Source organism: Sporothrix brasiliensis (genome assembly GCF_000820605.1).
Source record: "Sporothrix brasiliensis 5110 chromosome Unknown Cont16, whole genome shotgun sequence".
NCBI classification, from domain to species: Eukaryota; Fungi; Ascomycota; class Sordariomycetes; order Ophiostomatales; family Ophiostomataceae; genus Sporothrix; species Sporothrix brasiliensis.
The window spans coordinates 391,301-405,993 of NW_024467135.1; the positions used below are offsets into that span (position 1 = coordinate 391,301).

The 14,693-nt window shown below is 58.4% G+C and overlaps 2 protein-coding genes across 2 annotated transcripts; both read right to left on the bottom strand.

Moving 5' to 3' along the window:
- Positions 1–949: 949 nt before the first annotated feature.
- SPBR_04051 (uncharacterized protein) lies at positions 950–4,753 on the bottom strand (the record flags this gene model as incomplete). The annotated part of the gene is made up of 1 exon (XM_040762335.1): positions 950–4,753. The coding sequence occupies one exon, from the start codon at positions 4,751–4,753 to the stop codon at positions 950–952; it is 3,804 nt and encodes a 1,267-aa protein (XP_040621408.1).
- Positions 4,754–9,729: 4,976 nt separating this feature from the next.
- On the bottom strand, positions 9,730–12,210 carry SPBR_04106 (uncharacterized protein; the record flags this gene model as incomplete). The annotated part of the gene is made up of 2 exons (XM_040762389.1): positions 9,730–11,110; positions 11,132–12,210. The coding sequence occupies 2 exons, from the start codon at positions 12,208–12,210 to the stop codon at positions 9,730–9,732; spliced, it is 2,460 nt and encodes an 819-aa protein (XP_040621409.1).
- Between the last annotated feature and the right edge of the window lie 2,483 nt (positions 12,211–14,693).

A 14,693-nucleotide genomic window follows, 5' to 3' on the forward strand; every position in this document is an offset into this window, starting at 1 on the left:
GTTCAAGGTCTTCTTACTTTTTCAGAGGTCCGAGCGCATGGACAGGGAGACAGGGTGGAGGAGTCTCTCACGAACTGGTGGCCAGGCCGGATCGCCGTCTGGGGAGGGTGCCATTCTAGGGATTCTGATTCTGATTCTGATTCTGGTTCTGGCTCTGGTTCTGGCTCTGGTTCTGGGGTCTGCTCAGCCGAACAGGGCGGGCCGCCAAGGGCGTGGCTAGACCATATTGGACGAGCACCGGTCAAGACGGACGCGCACGGATCGCTTGGGCGCGTCGATTCGGTCCTGCTGGGGCGCCTACAACGTCTCAAAGTACTCCGTACAGAAGCGTCTTTGTGAGCTCATGTCGTATTCTCACTACGGCGGACGTCGAAAGGTCATCGCCATCGACGACGTCGGGAGTCTTTACGGGAGCAACAAAACCATCTCAGTCTACTGACAGTTCATGACCAGCAGCTCACGGAGAGGGGCCTTCCACTGCGATCCATGCTCGTCGTACGTGCCTGTCGTACTTTGTCGTCCTGGCTCAGTCTTTGTTGATGTGGTCTTTTGACCTATTCAGGTATTACATTCATCGTACCCCAACCACCGTGGTCCCTGGCAGGACAATGTCGTTCATTTGTTCTTTTCTGACAAAGCATTTCGTACATTTGCACAGTTTGGCCATGGACGGGAACACGTCCGTGCGCAACCAACTGTTCGAGTCATCGCCCAGACGCACCAAGGCCAGACACTGGCAGGGGGCAAGATAGGCCATGAAGACGGACATTCATGGATATGCAGCAATACATTAAAAGAATATAAACTTCTCTGTACAGAGCTAGTTGGACTTGTTCCGCCAGGCATCCACCCCTTTTATATGTTATTGTCATGAATTATCTCCATCGCCTTCCCCATATTGATCGTGTTGATCGTTGTTGTTCGTGGATCGTCTTGATCGCGTGTCGCATTACTGGCCGTCTGGTCGGGGCCACAAGGTGTTCCAGTCGCCCGGAAACGCAGCAGCAGCATCGGCAAGGGCCTGCGTGCTTTTGCCGTCGTCCAGCGGCGTGAGCAGACTGCTGGTAATGCCCGCGCTCGTGGTCGGGAAGTGGAGAGGCATGGTCGGCAGAAGGCCAGGGAGGCCAGGGAGGCCAGTCAATCCAGAGAGGCTAGGCAGGCCAGAGAGGCCAGAGAGGCCAGGGAGCCCAGACAGTCCAGAGAGCCCAGACAGTCCAGACAGTTCAGAGAGTCCAGACACTCCAGACACTCCAGACACTCCAGACACTCCAGACACTCCAGACACTCCAGACACACCCGACAGGCTCGACTGCATGGACAGGCCGTAGTTGATGGGGCTGGGCATAGCCATGTCGACAAAGACAGGCAAGAGTCCACTTGATTGACCGGACTGGCCGGATTGACCTGCTTGTGCCTGTCCTGCCTGTCCTGCCTGTCCTCTCTGGCTCATCTGTCCCGACCACGACTGCGTGGGCGATGTCAGCTGCGGGAAACCAATGCCCTGTTGCTGCTGCTGCTGCTGCTGTTGTTCAAGTTGCCCTTGCCCTTCGTCCTGCCGCTGAACCGCGCTGCCCCCTCCATAGCGCGGCGTGGTGCTGCCACTGGTGCCACTGCTGTCCGCTGCGGCGGCCTCGGTGGTTGGCGGCGGTGCGGCCACTGCGGGCGCCGCGTCCTGCCAAGTGCGGGCCGGCGTCGACGACGCCGGCCATGTGGCCATGGTGGACATGCTCGCGTGGCCTGGCAGGGCTGTCGTCGCCGTGTTGATGGCCGCCTCGTCGTCATCGACATCACCGTCATCATTGGAATCATAGTCGTCGTCGTCGTCGTCGTCGTCCGCGTCCGCCAGCACCCTTGTCAGCACATGGTACGCTCGTGCTGCCTCGCTCGACGTGCCTTGCAGGGCGGCCCAGATGCTGCGCGAGGTGCGCAGCAGGCCCAGCAGCTGCGGCAGCGACACGGACGACGCCGCGCCACTGTCTGGACCTGTCGTCGATGCCGACGATTCCAATGGCCCACCGGACGACCCATCAGACGGCCCACCGGCTGGCACGCCCGCGGGCCGCCGCGTGGCGTACGCCGCCTCGAGGCACAGCACCGTGTCGGCGAGCAAAAAGGCGTGCGTCACGGCGCTGTCCGACAGCAACAGCGAGCGGTGTGCCGCGAGGCGGTGGCCCGCCCCCGACCCGTTGTCCTGCACCGCCACATACGCGTCGTACTGGTGCCGCAGCAGCCGCACGGCCGCGTCGATGCACGCCCACCGCGCATAGGCATACCGCGGCGACGCCCGCTCTGTGCCCTGGAACCGGCGGTGGAGCACCAGGCGCGCGTGCTGGTACAGGATCTCGAGCAGCACGCGCTCGACGCACAGGTCGGGGGGGTCGCGGGGGTCGAACGGATCACGGTCGCGGTCGGCAGAGGCGCCGCCTGCTGTGGCAGTCGCAGTCTCTGGCTCGCCTCGCAGTCGCAAGCACGCGGGCAGGGCGCGGTAGGCGGCCGCGAGGCGGCGGTCGAGCTGCATGACGCGGGCGTCGTAGGCCGAGCCGCTGTTGGTGGCGCTGGTGGTGGTGGAGGCGGAGGGCGCGGGCGTGTTGGCCGACGTGGGCGGTGTCGGCAGGGGGTCCAAGTTGGCGCCGGCCGGGTCGGCGGAGACACGCTCTTTGGAGTCGACCGTGGGGCCGGGGGTCAAGGTCGACGTCGAGGTGGAGGCCCGCACCGGCCGCAGCTGGAGAACGTCGGCCACGACGGCCAAGACCGCGGCACGCGCCGTGGCGTACAGCACGCCGGTTCGTTCGGTGGGTGGCCGTGCCGGGGGCAGCGCCGGCATGTCCTCGTAGAGGTCGCTGTCGTGCAGGTTGCGCGGCAGGGCCGTGTCGCTGTCGGTGGCGGTGGTCCGGGCCGACGACGAGCTCCACCCGTGGCGCACAGTCACATTGCTCGGCAGCCGGAGCTCCGCGCTCGCGGTGCGGTCGAGGTTGACGAGCACGAGCCAGACGCGGCGGCGCATCTCACCCTCAAAGGGACGCAGGCGGCCGCCGGCGTGGCGCGGGTCGCGGTGGTAGCCCATGTGCATGGCCAGCCGCACGGCCAGCGCGAGCACCATGGCCGTCGAGGCGAGCGCGGCGGCGTCGCTGCCGGCGCTGCCGGCGCTGCCGGCACCGGAACCCCCTGCAGCGGACGCCGAGCCCTGCACGCGCCGCCGCTGCCACTGGTACTCGACGCCATAGTACAGCACGAGGGCCTCAATCTTGTGCCGCCCGGGTCGCGCATAGTCGCCGAGAATCAGGCACTGCGCGGCGCGGTGGCGGCAGGCGTCCACCACGGCCAGCGGGTCGCTGCCGAGGACGGCGCGCGCGGGGGACGACGAGGTGCTGGCCGGAACAGACGCGCTGTCGCTGTCGCCGCCCACAAAGGCCAGGGCGGCGTGCGCCAGGACCAGAAACAGGAGCGCCAGGTACGACGGGGACGCCCGCTGCGGGTCGCTCCAAAAGACGTCGTACTGGCGCCGGAACGCGGCGGCGTGGAAGAGGAGCCGCAGCGCGTGGACGCCGCCGAAGCCCTCCACCCGGCAGAGACTCGCAAAGAAGCGGTCCACCAGCACGTCGACGACCGGCCGCGGCGGCAGGAACCGCAGCATGTCGGTGGGCCCGGGCGGCAGGCCGCTGTAGCCGGCAAACAAGGCGAGCGTGTTGTTGTTGTGGTTGTTGTGGTGGTGGTTGTCGTTGCTGCTGTTGGTGATGGCAATTTGCCCAGACGACCCCGGGCCAAAGTCCCATCCGCCGGGGAGGTGCTGCTGCAGCAGCGTCGTGTCGTCCGCCAGCACCAGGTCCCGCGTCAGCCCGACAATGTCGTCCAGCACGCCGTCCCAGTTGGACGGGTCGGCGTACCGGAACTCGGCCACGTTGATTGCGCCGCCGGGGCCTGCCACGCTGGCAACACCTGCACTGGCCGCACTTGCACTTGTACTGTCGATGCTCTCGACGCTCTCGACGCTCTCGGCCGTGCTCTTGGCGTCGTCGCCGTACTCGGAGCCGTCGCTGCTGTCGACGGCCGGGGCGGGCCCCAGCGAGGCAGGACTCTGTTGGTCTCGGTTCCGTGCTGCCAGGAACAGGACGAGCCGTTCGAGGTACTTGAGCCGCTCGGGCACAGATTGGCTTTTGGTGTCGTGGAGAAGCGGCGGTGGAAGTGGTAAAAAGGGCCAGGTCGGCGGTTGTGGCTGTGGCTGTGGATGTGGCTGTGGATGTGGATGTGGATGTGGATGTGGATGGGAGCGAGGAATCGGCTGGTGTCGACGGTGGTCTTGTTGATGTGGATGTTGGTGATGCGGAAATAAAGTGCCTGCTGGCGGATACAATGGTGCCGGGAACAGTGGCTGCTGCTGCTGCTCGTCGACCGATCCGCGACGGCTCGTTCCTCCTGTCGACATGGCCTCGTACTCGTATTCTTGCATCTCGTATGGGCTTTCCGTCATGGCGTGGTTTCGTTTCAGTGATGGCCGCCGGGCATGGGCATCGGCATGGACATGGCCGCCTGCACTCTCGCCTGCACTCTCGCCTACACTCTCGCCGTACGCCGTGTACAGCATGTACTGACACATCGACCCCAGGCTCCGCTTCACACACTGGTCGCACGGCAGCACCCGGTTGCACTTGAGCTTCTTGTCGCGGCAGTGGCTGCACGAGAACCGAACGCGGTTGCGGCGCGTGCGGCGGGTGCGGCCGGGCGGTGGACCACCACCCATCGTGAGGTCGTCCATGTTGTGTTCGCTGGGTGCGCCTCATGTACAGTCGATGAGAAATGCTGGTCGTTCCCACCGGCCGACACGTGTGGTGGTCATGGATGCAGTCGGTTCGTTGAACGCTGTGATGAATGGGATGAGGAACGGTGTGATGAAGTTGTGATGAAGTTGTGATGAAGTTGTGATGAACAGTGTCAAATGTTGACGAATAGATCGATATCGGTCAAACGTTTGGATGTCAAGAATATGGCATATGCGAGGTATGATGAGCAGGACCCGATCAAATAGACACGACAGCAAGGAGAAAAGACTGGCCGACTGGCCAAGAGAATATGCTCTTCCCGTTATGCACTGTATGCCGGTGCTGTTGGGGACCGTTTGTGACTGGATACGGGCGACGGCACAAAACAGGCAACAGAGCAACAGAGCAACAGAGCAACAGCCACAGACAGGCATGCCTCGAGCATCGCCACCGGCTTCTCGATGTTGGCATAGACAAGTTGGACAGACGAGGTCAAGCGCGGTGTCTGTGCTCGTTCAAGATGCTAGTGCCAACGGGACGGCAAGCGAACGAGACAGACGGCAGACAAGCGATAGGCGCTGTCTTTCTTTATTCTACGTCGACAAACAATACTGTAGCTGTTGACTGTATGACTTTGACTGGTCTAACTGGCGCCATCGCAGCGCACGTACTCTTACGTGCTTGAGAAAAGAGAATGTGCAAGCACAACTACTAAAAGATGTACGTCGTACGTCGTATCAGCAACTCTATTTATGAACACGGCGTACGCGATGGGTTGCACTGCATAGCAATGCATCAATGCATGGTGACGCGTGGTGACGCGTGGTGACGCTTGGAAAGCATGGCAATATGTACAGGGCAGAATTGCAGAATGTGCCACAAGGACTTGGTGCTCGTCCTGTTGGATCCGTACCCGACAACCAGAAACGGCTGCTTGCAGAGATGGCCAGGCCCAAGCATGGCAGAGACATGGCCATGGAACGGTGGACCGGTGGACGATGCAATCTGACATAGTTGGGTCTCGGCTGTGTAAATTGTTCGTAACAAAAAAAAAAAAAAAAAAAAAAAAAAAAAAACAAGCAACAATCAAGATGGACCACAAGAATGGCCGGCACCAAGAACGTCGGATAAGAGACAGCTACAGCAGCCTGGCACGCCCAAATGTATTGGCTGGACGTCATTGGTGGTTGGGCAAGCCACCAACAGACAAATACACAAAAGGGAAGTGATGTGCGCGGGGGTTGACGGCGGCGAGCAAATTGGCAAGGAAAAGTCAGTGTCACTTCAGGTGGGATGTGTGATGGGCTGTCCAATGCATTTCATTGCAATGTGCGTACAGCATTGCCAAAGTCATTTCATTCTTTTGATGTTGTCAAGTTGCTGCGAGCCAGTTGTGTCTGTATGTTGAATAAGTGAATATGTTGAGCATGTTGAACAAGTTAATATGTTGAACAAGTTAATATGTTGAATATTGTCCTCTGTGACATCTGCCCACTCTTGCATTCGTCGGTCTCACCGCGGCCACAACTGCTGCTGTCACTGTCACTGCAACCCAACGTGTGGCTCTGCTGCTTTCTTTTTTGTCGTTTCTGTGGGTGACATATTTTGTGACAGCCATGTCTTGGATTGCCGTCTCGGCTTTTTTCTTTTCATGCCTCTCAGTTTCTGTCGCCCGCCTCGTCCCTCGCCTGTAGCTCACCTGCCTCACCTCTCCTCACCTCGAGTCAAGCCTTAGCTCCAACAGCTCAGCCTTCACAGCAGTACGCGAGCCAGCGTCGATCAGGACGCCATCCTTGCCGTCACTCCCGCATGTCTTCTTGGCCCTGGTTGCTCGGCAAAGTCGGCGCATTAGTCGTCGTCTGTCGATGCCTTGACTCTCGTCGGTCGTAAATTGCCCTTTTTGTCTCAAGCCTCCGCCCTCTGCCCTTTGCCCTTTGCCCTCTGCCTTTGTTCGTCCTCCCTCGGATCGCAAAAAAGACCAAGACGACTTGCCAACGATCGACGCCAAACCCCATCGGCTGCCACTGCTAGTGCCTCCGACCCAATTCGATTTGCCTACCCGTTGGCGCCGGCTCTTGGTGCCCGCAATCCTCGGCGACCACTCTCTTCACCGTCTTGTACGAGCTGTGCCCCATCATCCCCATCATCCCCATCATCTCCATCATCTCCATCCCCCTCCATGTCTTATTTTTAGCTTCGTGCTTGCCGCTGTGTCGTGTTCTCGTCGTCGTTTACTCTTTTCATGGTGATGCCATACCGTCGTTCTCCGGCCAATCGCATGCCTCCAATGCGAGCCAACAGTTGATTGCCCAAGCCGCCGCGAGACGACACAGCAAAGCAATGTCTACCGAAACTCGCAGCAGGACACGGCCCAGCAGATGCAGTATCCGATGAACCATGAACGGCCAACAGAGGCAGTACAACGACCATAGCCGACCAACATCACAGCCAATATGGCACAAAGACAGGGCAGACGACAGCTAGGCGGACGGCAGCTGGACGGACGACAGCAGGACTGCCGGTCTATGGACAATGAAAACCGGCTTGTTGTCGTTGATGTGCCCTACTTTTTAATCGTTGACTCGGCTCCGAGAGCACAGCACTGCCGTAACAGACGACCATCCCGGCCAAGATCAGCAAAGAGCTTGTTTTCGACCTGACGTCAAAACCATGTCAAAGAAAGCTTAACTTAACGTTGAAAAGTGGAAAATAGTTTGTCGGCAGGTGTTAATTCGTACGAAGCTCGCACAATATGCCCTACTTTCAGCCGTTTCCCTAACGGGACATCCCCTCCCTGTCTCCTCTCCCCTTTCTCCCTGTCCCCCCAAGGGATACCTACGGCGACCAATGATTCACGCATGACCTCTGTACACTAAACCGAAACGCGACAGGCCCTCGACCGGCCCTCGACCTAAACGCTCACACTGCTGCGCCACGGGCCTACCATCACCGGAAAGTTTTTTGCTTCGCAGCAACGGCCCAGCCCTGACCGGCTTTTCATCAACGTCTCTTGCTTATCTGGTTAGTCGTTTGGCTAGTCGTCTGGTAGTCTGCTAGTCCTCTGGTAGTTGTCTGGTAGCTTGTCCCCTAGTGTGCCCGTTGGCTGTGTCAGTTTTGCCGTTTTGCCTAGCAATGCGTTATAAGTGCATCCACGTCAACAGCACCACCGCCAACAACACGACAACACAACAACACGACCGTACGTTGACGGTGCACAATCCCTGATCGACGCAAAACCTGCCAATCTACTGGTCGTCGGGCACTTCGATCAAGGGAGACCAAGGATCTTCTGACATGGACGGGGCGTCGACGATTGGTCCTGTCGGCAACGAGGTCGTAGCCAACGTCGAAGCACAAAATACAACATAAAAAGTACAATGCAGGTGCTCTGCAAAACTCCATCCCTGGTACGATGGCCAACAACGATCGACTGTGGTCCAATAGTCGTGCAGAGTCGTGCAGAGTCGTACTGTATGTACTGTATCGTGCTGTGTCGTTCCATGTCGGTCCCGTGTTGGTTCCATGCGGAGCAAATGGAGCACTCGGAGCCGACAGTCGACAGTCGACGGATGAAAACAAAGAACACAGAGACAAAGAAAGCCAGAGAAACGCGTTGCGCAGGCCCAGTTCCGTCACTCGTTCCAACATCCAAATGGCTGAGCGCGAGACTTGCAAGCTGCGTCTGCAACACGCCCATGCACTCACCTCGCAGGACTCCGCGTCTCCCCAGCCCGGTGGTGGTGCAGGACCTGCGCACGATCGCCCAGTGGCGTGCCGACATGCAGTTCTCGTTGTTGGCTTGTTGGGTTGGTCTCGACCTTTTTTTGGAATTTCCCGGTACCTTTGTTCAGGGATGGACGCCACACCAAACGAACGCTCTCCCTTTTCCAATCCACTCTGGCGAGTCGGTGGTTTGTGGTTTTAGAAAAGCCTCTCTGTGTTTCTGTGTCTGTGTCTGTATTCTGTATGTGTCTCTGTTTTCCTTTTATTTTTTATTCTTTATTCTTTATTCTTTATTCTTTTCTTCTTTTGGCCGTCTTTCCCGTCACCTTCTCCCATCCCCTCCTCGTGGTAGCCGGTCCACGCTTCTTACCATTGTTCGCGCAACGACAATAGCAAGACGCAGGGCCGGCATGGCCATGCACCCTCCCTCCCAACATCCACGCAGCCCAGCAATCGTCGGGTCCTCCACGTGGGCCAAGGGGTGGGGGAGAGGAAAGGGAAAAAAAAATACAAAAAAAGAGAAAAAGAAAGAATGGGTGCCATGGCCCATCGATCAACATGCCAAGAGTGCACGATCGGGTCGCATGGCCTCGGGCCTGGGCCTGGGCATGGGCCCTGGGATCGCCAATGGAAGCCGGCAGAAGCACAATGACAATCGTAGAACAATCCATTGACAACGGCTGCCCGTCGCGCACAAGAGTCTGGCCGCCGGAAACAGCTTAGGAGACGACACAATGGAGGCGAGGGCACGCACAACAAAACGTGGCGCTCCCATCACAACAGCCGGCCATGGAGACCGTGACTTGTAGCAAAAGACGATGGAAAAGTACGTCGGCTCTTGTTCGTTTTACGTGTTTTCTACGGTGACATTCTGTCACAAGCGCCATGCAGCTTACGGTAGAGGTAAATGTTCAATTCAGAACGCAAATTCAGGCCCACAGCCAATGCACATGGTATCTAGCCTCTTGTATATCACTGCTCGCAGCCTTGCAGCCGCCTGCAGAGGGCTATGTTTTTTCTTGTCTTGGATCCAACAGTCGTCAACATGTTTCGTACCTTTGCAGTTTCCTTGTTCTCTGCCCACTTGAGCAGGTCAGGTCGTATTGGGCCGCGCAGACGCGATGAAAAACAAAACAAAACAAAAATCACAATGGCCAGCGGTGACACACGCGCTGCCGTGCCTTGTCGGCTGGTCCTCTCAAACCCGCATGGCCAACTGCGTCACTGCAACCGCAGCTCGCCCCCGCTTCTACTGCCGGTCCTTGCGCCCAAACAGAAAACCGTAGGTGTCCGTGTCAATCGGCAGCTCGCGCATCACGCGGCGCTTGTGCGCCGCCAGGATCAGCGCGCCCTGGTAGTCGCGGTAGATGGGCATCGCCTTGATGTCCTGCCAGAGCGTGCCGGCGGGCGCCTTGGACGACGGGCCCATGCCGCCCTCGGAGTAGATGCGCTCAATGACGCAGGTGTTGACGTGGGCCACCATGTCGGCGTAGGTGTAGGCCTCCGACAGCGGCCGGAGCACCGTCTCCAGGAACAGACGACCGTGCTGGGAGCGCATGACAAACTCCTGGGCCCGCCCGCAGCGGCGGCAGACGCGGAGCGTGTCGGGGTCGACGGGCGCCAGGGGCAGAACAATGACGTCGCCGCCTTTGTCCTTCTTGTTGATGGTCAGAGGCCCTTCGGCCGTGGCCGTGTGCAAGGCCTCGCGGCACTGCCGGGCAAAGTTGCACAGGATCGTCATCCGCAGGTTCTGCAAGGGGCCCGTCGGCTCGGCGGGGCCGGAGTCGTCGTGCTGGAAGCGGAATGCGCCCAGGCGCAGCTTGCCGTCGACGAAGCCCGGCACGGCACGCTTGCCAAAGGCGCGAAGGGTCGGAAGGCGGTAGCGGTCGGCACTCAGCTCGGTGTGGTCGTCGCCGGCGGGAACATGGGAGTGGGCGCGCTCTTCGAGCAAGCTGGGCGCGAAGTGGTTGGCGCCGTCCTTCTTTGCGCTTCCGCGTTTCATTGCCGTAATGGCCCGGGGTGTGGTGACAGCAGCGGGGTCTTCGACGGTAAAATAGTACCCATGCCAGTCGGTCGGCCCATACCTGGCCAGAGATTCGGCCCAGCGACTGACGAAGTAGGCATTGGACGCCTGGGCTTCCTCGGGCGGAGCCAGAGCCGACTCGCCACTGCCCACAGAGGTATGCAGGCTCTCGACGGCCGTCTCCACAGACGACGAGCTACTCGCCGACTTTGCAGGTGCCGGTGTCGGCAGGACTTTGACCAACTCTGGGATCATTGCTGGCATCAGTGGTGTGCCAGGACCACCAGTATCAATGATGGGAGTGTCCATGAGGGTCGGGTTGTCAACCTCGATGGCGGCCAGGGATTGGTGAGTCATCGTATTCGACTTCGTCACGAGTCCAGTGTCGTTTGTGGAAGTGCCGGTGTGCTGCGCAGCATTTTGAGTGTCCTCCTGAGCGTGCTTCTGCGCGGCGTCGTCGGTAGGCGCAGGGGTCGATGTCTTGCCGGCGGCCGCTGTCACGTCAGGTGTCGGAGAAAGAGGCGTCGGGGCAACTGTTGCGGGTGACGTGTCAACAGAGGCAAATTCGTTCTGGGCCGAATCGTCGACCTTCGCTTTGTCGTTGCTGCTGTCAACGGCTGAGGCGTACTAGGCCTCGTCCGAGGCAACGATACGGTGCTCGGGCTGCTCCAAGTCAGCCTTTTCGGGCATGGCGGTAACACTGTCGTTCCATTCCCAGGACTTTTCGGGCTGTCCGGTCCAGGAGCCCTGATTGTCCCACTTGGGCGATGAGATGCCGGGTTCATTCTTGTCAAATGTGGGCGAGGAGAGCCCTCCCTGCTCCGGGGTTTGGGGCACGTTGGTATCGTCAGGGCTGCCACCAGAGGCAGGCGCCGCAGCATCGCCGCTACCACTTGAGTTGGCGCTGCCGTTCATGTCCATGGGGGCTGTCGCGCCTGGATTGTCCGCCTCGGGAAGGGCAAGGTCCATAACCTGGGGGCTGGCATCGGCGATTAGGGCAGGCGACGGCACAAACCAATCCTTGCGCGCAGGGGGCAGAGAGGCATTGTCGAACGGGCTTGAGACGTACACGACTTTGCTCTCGTCCGGACGGCACAGTTCCACGCGAGGGTCGTCGTAGTCAACAAGACTAAGATGCGTGCTGGAAATGGTCTTGCCGTTGCTGAGACGGATGGTTTCCTCGTTCGTGATGATCCACCGCTTGGGGCTCACAAAGGTGGGCTTGGGGGCTTCTGAGGCAGGGGCGGCGAGGTCGGGGGTCTTCATCATGGCGGTCTCTGGCTCCTCCTGAATATCCTCGGGCAAATTGTCTGAGGCAAGCTTCTCGCTGTCTTGGGAGAGCATCTCGTGCGAGTCGGCCTTGAAGGAGTCGGTCGTCTCCTGCATGGCTTTTGCCTTGGCGCGCTTGTGCGGCGGGAGGCTATTGATGTACTGAGCAACGTTGCAGGAACTCTGAAGACTGGTAGCAGTGGTAGCAGTGGTAGCAGTGGTAGCCAAGTTGGTCTTGGGCACGTCCGGCATGAGCGGGAAAGCGGTGTGTCCGTTGCTCTTGTCTGCGCTCGCAGGTTCGTGTGCATAAAAGGAGGACCAAGAATCATCGCCGGGAAACTGGCTCACTGTCCAGTCCGACGTATCCTGGATATCTGCCGAACTGTACTCGAACTGCCACGAATCCATCTGGGCGACTGGGGTCCGAGACTTCAGCATGGTGTCCAGGATCCAGCTTGGGCAGAGCGCACTCGAGGGCGTCAACAAAAAGGGAGAAACAAGAGGGGGGAATTCTGTGTAGTACTGAGGGAGTGAAGCTTGCTGGGAACTGTGGTTGATGGAGGACCTGGGAGAGAAAGTTAATAGTCCGTCTCCGAAAGACATGATACGAGGGCCGAGAGTGTCCGCCAAAGCATCAGGGCGGTCGTCGATTGCGAGACATATCTTACCTGTCGCTCAGGTTGCAGTCAGATCGTGGGTCGATCTGCCACAACCTGGAGAGAAAGGAGTTGTAAAGAGAAGTCCAGCCGTCAATGGATGTCGACGTTGTAGGCCATGGGCAGAGGTTGATTGAAGTGAAAGATGCTTGTGTGGCAGCAAAAGAAGCAATATTGTTTGGGATGGGAAGGGGATATGGTTTGCTTGTGTTTCGGGGAAAAGGAAGAAAAGAAAGAAAAGAGGGAAGAGTCAGAAAAATCTTTGGATTCGGGAAATTTTTTTACTTTGTACAGTCATGTTCACATACGCCCCGAGAGCTGCTGGTGGCTGCCTGTTCCGTTTGCACAGCACGTTGTATTTGTTTACTTTGGGAAGGAGCGATGTTGAGGAAGGAGCGATGCGCAACGCCCGTTTGCTTTGGCTTGTGGTTTGCTTGTCACGTGACGGTCCAGGTGACGAGCTTTACTGGTGAATTGATGGACGACGGTACATTCGTACTTAGACCTGTTATCCAGCCTTGGTGTTAGAGGGCTCTTTTTGCTAGCTACGCTGCTACGGTCTACAGAATAGTTCCTGTGAAATGTTGGTGAATGGGGCCAATGCAACCGCAACCGCAAAAAGGAGCATCTTGCGGGTCTTCCACGGAGCACTCCGTTCTTGGATCGGCAATGGCAATATCAGAAACTGCTCGGAGTACGACGCCGTCGTGCGTCGTCGTATTTTCCGGGATTCCGTAGCTTCACTTTGTACATTCTGTGGCATGCACACATCTTCATCTTGTTACCTCCTGTGCGCACCGCGTCTGCCTTGTGTTCACGTGACTATGTCACTTCCGCTTTGGCTCACCGTCTTTCTCCTCACTTCTTGTCCCTCGGCGATGGCAGAATCACGTGTAAACGCGAACGCTGCAAACGGGCGACATTTCCTGCATTCCTCTCAGCATGTCTGTTTGCAGGTTAAGGCACTCGCGCCTCCGCACGCTTTTCCTCGCCGGGGCACCGTGGCACCGTCCTCTCTCTCTCGTATTCATCGTGCGATTTTGGCTTGTTCTCGGCGCAGGCGCATTTCGTATTGACACCGCTTCGCATGGAGATTTTACACTGAGGCTCCAGTCGTCCAGTGAGGGTTACCGGATTCGGCCACCCCACAACGTTCGAGGACGGTGGAGATGCAAAACGAGCGGGCAGCGGAGACAGTACATTACATGTACCAGGAACAGGAGGATACGCAAACATGGGTGTGGCGTGGCTGTGTGCGGCGGATTGGCATTCAGAAAAGTGAAACCCTTTATTTTGGAGCGCGATCGTCCTGTGTTGTGCCTGACGTAGCGCATTATGAGCACTGCAATAGCATTACTCATCCCCGCACTGAACGCGTCTCAAGAATGCAGAGCAGGTGTACGCACATCGCATGGAGGCAGACGAATGGCACTCCGTCCCATGCAGAGGCGTCGCGTTTATCGACTTTGCTCTCTGTCGCTGAGATTAGCGCACACGTTAGCAAACCAGCCAGAAGCGCGCTGACAGACTTTGTCGAGGCACCCTGTCAGCAGCAATACAAGGGGGGTAGGGCACTTGGAGCCTCAACGTCGCCTGGTAATTACGCCCCTGCTCTTGCTTCTGATTCTAATTTCGCGACGTGCTCCGTTTCCGTTCTCCGTGTGCATCATTAGTGGCAAACTCTACATCGTAGTACAGTGTAATTCGTAATTCGTATGCCTCCGTACTTTGTACGCATTTGGCCTTTTGTTTTGCCCTGCTCCGTCGCTCCTGCCCGCATATGACTACCCTGTTGTCCGCGGCGCCTTCCCACAACAGCCTGAGCATTGTCAGCAGCCAAAAAGTGTCCAGCTTGGCGCACAAAACAGGAAGTCGCACCGGATGTCGAGGTGGTTGCATTGCGTGGAAGGAAGGAACGCCGCAAGACGTACGAGTCCATAGTCCATCGCGACGCCCTTACTCGACGTTGTTTCTTGAAACCATCCTCTTCTCTTTTCCCTTTCTTTCTCCTTGTCCGTACTCTGCGTCTTTGCGTACGCCCTCCATCCCGTTTCATCATTCTCCAACTCGCGAAGCCAAATCCCAAGACGGCCAACATCCACATCCTCCACTCCTCCACGCCTCCACTCAGACTCTGCCGATCCCTACCCCATCGCCCCTTTTTCAGGGTGTTTTGCCGCCTCGCTGGCCATTGCTCGCTGGATCTCCGAGCGTTGCTGTCAGCGCTCTGCCTTGGCCACGGTCAAGTCCGTTTCACATTGTTCA